Here is a 7893-nt window from a genome sequence, read left to right as displayed (position 1 = left end):
GCGATGGCGCCGTCTTTTCCTGTGGGAGTTTGGTGGCTAATCAGATTTTGGAGTTGCCCATCTTGTCAAAACAGTCTTGTAAAATGTCGTGCAGCAGGCAGGAAGGCATGAGACAAGAAGGAATAACACCGGAGGGTACATACAGCAGCCATAACAGTCTCACAGCCTGAAGCAGAAGGGGAGGAAGCTGGTCGACAGCAGATACCGAAATGCCCAAATAAGTACATCCGCCGTTGTAAACGTTGGATTTAGGCTAGACTTTATTTATAGTTTAGCAATTTTATAGATAAAGACATTTAAGGTTAAGTCTGTCTGCTGTCTGTGGCCTACGGTGGTTGAGAAAGATCATACCAAATGCAAACGCCACAAGGCGATATCATTAAATACAACACAAAAACATTCAGCTACAGCACGATTGTAAAAGCCACAACAACAAAAAATGACACAACAACAATAATATAAAGCCACAACATAACTTTAAACCACAAAAGGATGCGGAACGGAAGTGGTAGTGGAGCAACTTCGCCGACAGACCAGCTTGAGACGGAAGGTAAAAACATTGTAATAAAAACTTACTGTATATTAGTGTTATCCATAAAGTCAAAAAAAGTTACTTATGGCAGAAAAAGTGGTCACACGTACACTTAAGTTTGCTACTTCGTTCATTACACCCTCAAACTTGTGGTCTGTGTGTCGCCAAAGTCTTTATTTCTTTGATGTTTTGTGTTTATTACAATGAGAGTAGTAGCAGGTCAAATACGGAGCCAGAACACTGGCAGTAAGATTAGGTGTCGAAAACAAAAAATTGACATTGTGGAAACAAGTTTTGGCAACAAATAAATATCCATCCATCCATCCATTTTCTACTGCGTGTCCCTTTTGGGGTGCTGGAGCCTATCTCAGCTGCATTCAGGCGGAAGGCGGGGTACACCCTGGACCAACATTGAAAAAATACAATATTTTTGGTGGATGTTTTCCATGCCAATATTCATATTTGTTTACACTTTTATTGTTGTTGTGTGTTTGAAAGGTTTTTAGGATCGCTTATTTTTTTTACGGATTCGTTTCTTTTTTATTCGGTTTTGCATCTTTTTTTTACGGACTCAAACTAAAGGCAGTGTTTTTACCCGGCAGCAGTTTTAGTAGACTTGGGCATGCATGTAAAACACCGTAGAAGGAGAAAAAGGAGGACCAAGGGCATCTAAATTAAGTTGAAAAAAAGCTTCAAAAATATGAAATTAGGAATAAAAAGTAGTTTTTTACATTTATTTTGAGTAGGCTTGTGTGTGCTGTTGTCGGCAGATTCACCTCCTGCTCAGAGAGAAATCTTGTATAATTTGTAAACATAATACAGTGACCTACTTTTATTACTCTTTGATTACTTCATAAAGCACTCTGGTCAACTTCGTTACTTTCACAATTGGTTTTATACATGCAGTTGATTTCAGCACAAAGAGGTTATTAGGATATACTTCTGTTATTTATTTAATGTTTAATTTATTACTTTGTATGCATTCTCTATACAAAGCAAATAAAATAACTTTAATGCCAGTACCCATACGTATTAGTTATGATAGAGGATTTTTTATATGATTGTTTATTTTTTTAAATAAAATGTAACAAGGCAGTCAACCATCAGCTTTGCTCACTAAATGATGTTGTTCTGTAGTTGGATGTCCTCTCAGAAACATGCCTGTGAAGGAAGTCTAGATATCCCAAATATTTTGTCTTTCTTGTTGAATTAAATACAGCAACATCACAAAGTACTACTCATATATTATTTTTAGAGATGTCCTAGAGATAATGTCGGCCTGCCGATATTATCGGCCGATAAATGCTTTAAAATGTAATATCCGAAATTATCGGTATCGTTTTTTTTATTATCGGTATCGTTTTTTTTTTGTTTTTTTTAATTAAATCTACATAACAAAACACAAGATATACTTACAATTAGTGCACCAACCCAAAAAACCTCCCTCCCCCATTTACACTCATTCACACAAAAGGGTTGTTTCTTTCTGTTATTAATATTCTGGTTCCTACATTATATATCAATTTATATCAATACAGTCTGCAGGGATACAGTCTGTAAGCACACATGGTTCTGCGTGCTGCTGGTCCACTAATAGTACTAACCTTTATCAGTTAATTTTACTCATTTTCATTAATTACTAGTTTCTATATAACTGTTTTTATATTGTTTTACTTTTTTACAAATAGACGGAGTAGACATTGAAAGGGTAAAAGAAAACACATTTTGGGTGTACTAATAGATGATAAAATGAATTGGAAATCTTATGTAAAAAATATACAACATAAAGTAGCAAGAAACACATCACTAATGAATAAAGCTAAACATATTCTAGATCAAAAATCACTTCATAATCTTTACTACTAGCTAGTGTTACCATATCTGAGTTATTGTGTAGAAATATGGGGAAACATCTACAAATGTGCGCTTCATTCACTAACTGTTACAAAAAAGATCAATTAGAATAATACATCATGCTTGCTGGATATAGAAAACATACAAACCTTTTATTTATTAAATCATAAATATTGAAATTCAACGATTTGGTGCATTTGCAAACAGCTAAAACTATGTACAAAGCAAACTATAACCTGTTACCCAAGAATGTACAACCATTCTTAACAAAAGAAGAGACATATAACCTTAGAGGAAAATCTAATTTAAAACATGTGTATGCACGTACAACACTTAAAACCTTTAGTATATCAGTATGTGGAATTAAATTATGGAATGGATTAACCAAAGAAATCAAAGCACCAATATGATTCACTTTAAGAGACTGTTCAAACTACAAGTGTTCACAAAGTACACGGAACAAGAATTATGATTAATATCTTGAACCCTTTTGTTTTTATTATTATTGAGACAAATATTATTTATGTATTTAATATTTGTTTGCTTACTATGGTATATTATTTATTTTGTATTTATTTGTTCACTGTTCTGTTACAGAGAACAAGGAAATTGGATGGAATTGCTATGGTATGAAAAGGGGTAGGATTAAATAAGCTCTGCTTCTTCCTACTCCTTTTTGGACGTGCTGTGATGAAACAACTGGAAATGTGTGATGAATTACATCGAATCGTATGCATGTTCGAAAAACTGAAATTGAACTGAACTGAACTAACAAATTGTTACACACCTAATTTTGACTTACAAATAACACCCAATAGGACACTTTATTAGGCACTTTCAGATGAAATCCAATAAAAAGTGTATCACAAAATTATTTTAGTTTGTTTTGATCACAACTTTAATTGAACGTTATTAATGTGGTTCCTTACAGCGGTGGTTCTCACCACATCGTAGTTAAAGGTCTTTCTAATATTTTGCCCCTCTAACAAATCAAAATTAACCAATTACCACACAACTTTATAGAGTAAAAAAAGCCCTAAAGTAGGGCACTGGAGATCTCTGTTACAACTGTGCAGGGTTCCAAGCAGAGCAGATGTCTTGCAGCAGATGGTGGAAAGCTGAGGTTACAACCATTAGAGACTTGACTTAAGATTTTGTCTCTAAAGAACGTTACCAATAATAATATTAGAAGCAATAACGTGTTTTTTTTCCTGACCAAACTGTTATTTCTCTGTCACAGGCAAATTCAACAGTGGAATACAACTTCTGCCATTTACTGAGCTCAACTTGGGTGAGTTGTTTCTTGTCAGACACATGTACTAAGTAAGTATTTGTATTTAGATTTAAAAGGTCTGTTTCCATTTGGAACTATAGAGGCGAGGTAAACGGCACCAGATGATGGTCCACATCATCCAGCTGTTGAGCTCAGTTCCCCATTCAGATGAAATTGCAGTCATTATGAGACATGGCTACAGTACCTCGAACACCTCCCTTGGGAGTAGCAGAAGTTCCCCTTTGTTGGAATCCCATTTTAGCTATTGTGTGTGTGTAGTCCCAGTGCTTGGCTGGACCGGTGGTTCCCAGGTTTTGGGTTCCTGTGACTCAGCATGTTATCTTCCCTCAGTCGTCAGTCAAGGCGCTCTTTCTTTACTCTCAAACCAGCCGAGGGCAATACCACTGACAGAGATGGCAATTACATGCATCAATGTGTTGCAAAGATATTACGCAAAAGTATTAGCTTTTTGCCTACTAAGGATTTTGCAATACATGTTTAAGAGATTTCCACAGAAGTCATTATTTTTTTGTAATGATATGAATAAAGGTGTGGATTCCAGACATTCCACACTCCTTTGCCAGGACTGCCTTATTATACACGTTTGGCGACTGATGTGAGCCCATTATCAGTGCCCTTTACTCGTCTGGCATAACTGGAAGAGTTGGGCCAGTGCACGGACTAATTGGTCATGCTCGCAACATAGCCACTGAGATTTTTCCTCACCAGCTCATCATGATAACCATCACATTTCATAGTCGACATGAAAGGAAACTCAAAATAATCCACCATGTCAAAACCTGCGGCACACTCGTTAATTTCCTAGTACATTTGAGCTCTTAAGAAAGATGTGTTTAGGCATTAAAAAAGGTCACTGCCACCTTGTGCAATAGAAATAAACTGATCACTTCAAAGACTGGAAATAATCCACAAAGTTAGGAACATTTTAATAATGCAGCAATGTGCAAGTGTTGGGGCAAGAAAACCAGTCAGGTGAGTGCAGGGCGGCAGGGATGAGGTGAAGGAGGGGGATTAGTGCTCAACTCCAGCACAGTTTCATTGGTTTAGTGTGAGTACAGACTGCCAAAGTGATAGTGCGTCCACATTTGATGACAACATTAAGTACATTTTGGTGCTGATCCAAATCAGTTTATTGTGTGTCTATTTATTTTAGTTATTAAAAAAATACAACTTGGTTAAAAGATTTTAGTGTGTGTAAAAGTACTTTTTGAGCACATTCAACAATACCGTAATAATAATGGTAACCGTGATCAAAATAACTATTCAGACATTTTACTAATTGGTTGTGTTATGATCCGTTGCCCGGATCATAGTTTGTTTATGTTTATTTAGGTTTTGATTCACTTGTGGTTTAAGTTCTGTTTCAGTACCCCTGTTTTGTGTTTCTTGGTTGTCATGAGTGCTGATTGTTTTCACCTGCCTCTGATTAGTGTTCGGGACGCTCACCTGTTCCCGGGCACTAATCAGAGAGCTATTTAGTCCTGCCTTTTTGCCTCACTCAGTCCGGTGTTTTTGTTTGCCTTCCTGCAACACGCTACGTGGATGATTTCCTGCCTCTATGTTTTTGATTCCTGCACTAAGTTTCGCCTTAGCTCCCCTTGCTATCGGCACGCGTCTCTTTTGTTTGTTCCTGTCTTTTTGTTTGATTTATGCAAATAAATCATTCTCCTACCTGTACGCTGTCTCCGGAGTTCCTGCTACATCGTTGGGAGAACAATCCGCGAATCACCATACGACCATCTCGTAACAGAAAAGCATCAGACCGAGTGAGGCGAAAAGGCAGGACTAAATAGCTCTCTGATTAGTACCCGGGAACAGGTGAGCGTCCCGAACACTAATCAGAGGCAGGTGAAAACAATCAGCACCCATGACAACCAAGAAACACAAAACAGGGGTGCTGAAACAGAACTTAAACCACAAGTGAATCAAAACCTAAATATACGTAAACAAACTATGATCCGGGCAACGGATCATAACAGGTTGTGTATATTTGAGGGTCCCCCACCCCCTACTAAACATAGACAGTAACTATAATATTGCTTTTGGTAGTGATTTTTATTCAAGTGCAACATTTTGATGACAGAGTACATTTTATTTTTTATGATTTATTCATTGTTTTAACTTGGATATTTAAAAGTTTAAAAGCCTACCGAAATGATTTTTTTTCATTTAAACGGGGATAGCAGATCCATTGTATGTGTCATACTTGATCATTTCGCGATATTGCCATATTTTTGCTGAAAGGATTTAGTATAGAACAACGACGATAAAGTTCGCAACTTTTGGTCGCTGATAAAAAAAAGCCTTGCCTGTACCGGAAGTAGCGTGACGTCACAAGTTGAAAGTCTCCTCACATTTCCCCATTGTTTACACCAGCAGCGAGAGCGATTGGGACCGAGAAAGCGACAATTACCCCATTAATTTGAGCCAGGATGAAAGATTCGTGGATGAGGAACATGAGAGTGAAGTATTAGAGTGCAGTGCAGGACGCATCTTTTTTCGCTCTGACCGTAACTTAGGTACAAGGGCTCATTGGATTCCACACTCTCTCCTTTTTCTATTGTGGATCACGGATTTGTATTTTAAACCACCTCGGATACTATATCCTCTTGAAAATGAGAGTCGAGTACGCGAAATGGACATTCACAGTGACTTTTATCTCCACGACAATTCATCGGTGAAGCACTTTAGCTACGGAGCTAACATGATAGCATCGGGCTTAACTGCAGATAGAAACAAAAGAAATAAACCCCTGACTGGAAGGATAGACAGAAAATCAACAATACTATTAAACCATGGACCTGAAACTACACGGTTAATGCTTTCCAGCCTGGCAAAGCTTAACAATGCTGTTGCTAACGACGCCATTGAAGCTAACTTAGCTACGGGACTCGACAGAGCTATGATAAAAACATTAGCTCTCCACCTACGCCAGCTCTCATCTGCTCATCAACACCGAAGCTCACCTGCGTTCCAGCGATCGACGGTGCGACGAAGGACTTCCCCCGATCATCGATGCGGTCGACGGCTAGCGTCGGATAGCGCTTCTGCTATCCAAGTCAAAGTCCTCCTGGTTGTGTTGCTGTAGCCAGACGCTAATACACCGATCGCATCTACAGCTTTCTTCTTTGCAGTCTCCATTGTTCATTAAACAAATTGCAAAAGATTCACCAACACAGATGTCCAGAATACTGTAGAATTTTGCGATGAAAACTGAGCTTTTTGTATTGGATACAATGGCGTCCCAATACTTCCGTTTCAACCATCGACGTCACGCGCATACGTCATCATACCGAGACGTTTTCAACCGGAAGTTTTGCAAGAAATTTAAAATTGCACTTTATAAGTTAACCCGGCCGTATTGGCATGTGTTGCAATGTTAAGATTTAATCATTGATATATAAACTATCAGACTGCGTGGTCGGTAGTAGTGGGTTTCAGTAGGCCTTTAAATTCCACTTCCAAAGTTAAAAGATACGAAAAATACAAGTTTTTTGCATTTTTTTTTTTTTTTTTTTTTTTTTTTTTTTTTTTTTTTTTTTTTTTTATGTCCTGTCCAGCTTCTCAGGCAAATCATATAGTTGATGTAGATGCCCATGTCGGCTGTTCAGATTTACTTTACAAAAGAGAAGTGTAGGATACTTCTCTTGTTGCCTTATTTGTATTTGACTTTATTAAATGTATTTATATTATCATTTAGTGCAGCCGGGCCGGAGCAGGAGGGGATAGAAAGAGAAAAAAAAGAAGACAGAGGGGGAAATTGTGGGGACAAGAGGGGGATTAGACAGAGAGACAAAAACAACAACAGCAAACAACAACAACAACAACAATAGAGCAACATCAGCAAATATGACATGTACAAATATGATGGTAAAAGTAATAGCAAATAAGCAGTTAGCGAAAAATAAAAAATAATACAGAAATGACAATGAGCATTATTACACTACAAATGGATCAATACAAATACCAATAGAAATAGCGCTATTGATAATGAACAATACCAATAATTTACCTTTATTATCAACAATACAGTTGTTTAAATGCAACAATACATATACGTAATGATAACTTGAGATACGAAAGAATGCAGAAAAATGGAGGGGGAGAAAGAGAAGCAACCTACATTAACCTTGTAGATTGTTATAGTCACAATAGGTTAAGCTTTGTCAGTGTGCCATGTGTTACACCCAGTTTACCCTAGGGCAACAACGTT

At 37.4% G+C, this 7893-nt stretch overlaps 1 protein-coding gene across 1 annotated transcript in view; it reads left to right on the top strand.

Moving 5' to 3' along the window:
• The first annotated feature begins 492 nt into the window (after positions 1–492).
• LOC133617660 (uncharacterized) overlaps positions 493–7893 on the top strand; it is a 53201-nt gene continuing 45800 nt past the window's right edge. The window contains exons 1-2 of the mRNA XM_061977817.1: positions 493–550; positions 3627–3677. Of these exons, the coding sequence (XP_061833801.1) occupies positions 493–550; positions 3627–3677 (109 nt within the window). The remainder of the gene's footprint in view (positions 551–3626; positions 3678–7893) is intronic.

Source organism: Nerophis lumbriciformis, linkage group LG02, assembly GCF_033978685.3.
Source record: "Nerophis lumbriciformis linkage group LG02, RoL_Nlum_v2.1, whole genome shotgun sequence".
Classification (NCBI taxonomy): domain Eukaryota; kingdom Metazoa; phylum Chordata; class Actinopteri; order Syngnathiformes; family Syngnathidae; genus Nerophis; species Nerophis lumbriciformis.
The sequence above is the reverse complement of the archived record's forward strand: the minus strand, read 5'-3'. Positions and strand labels throughout refer to the sequence as shown.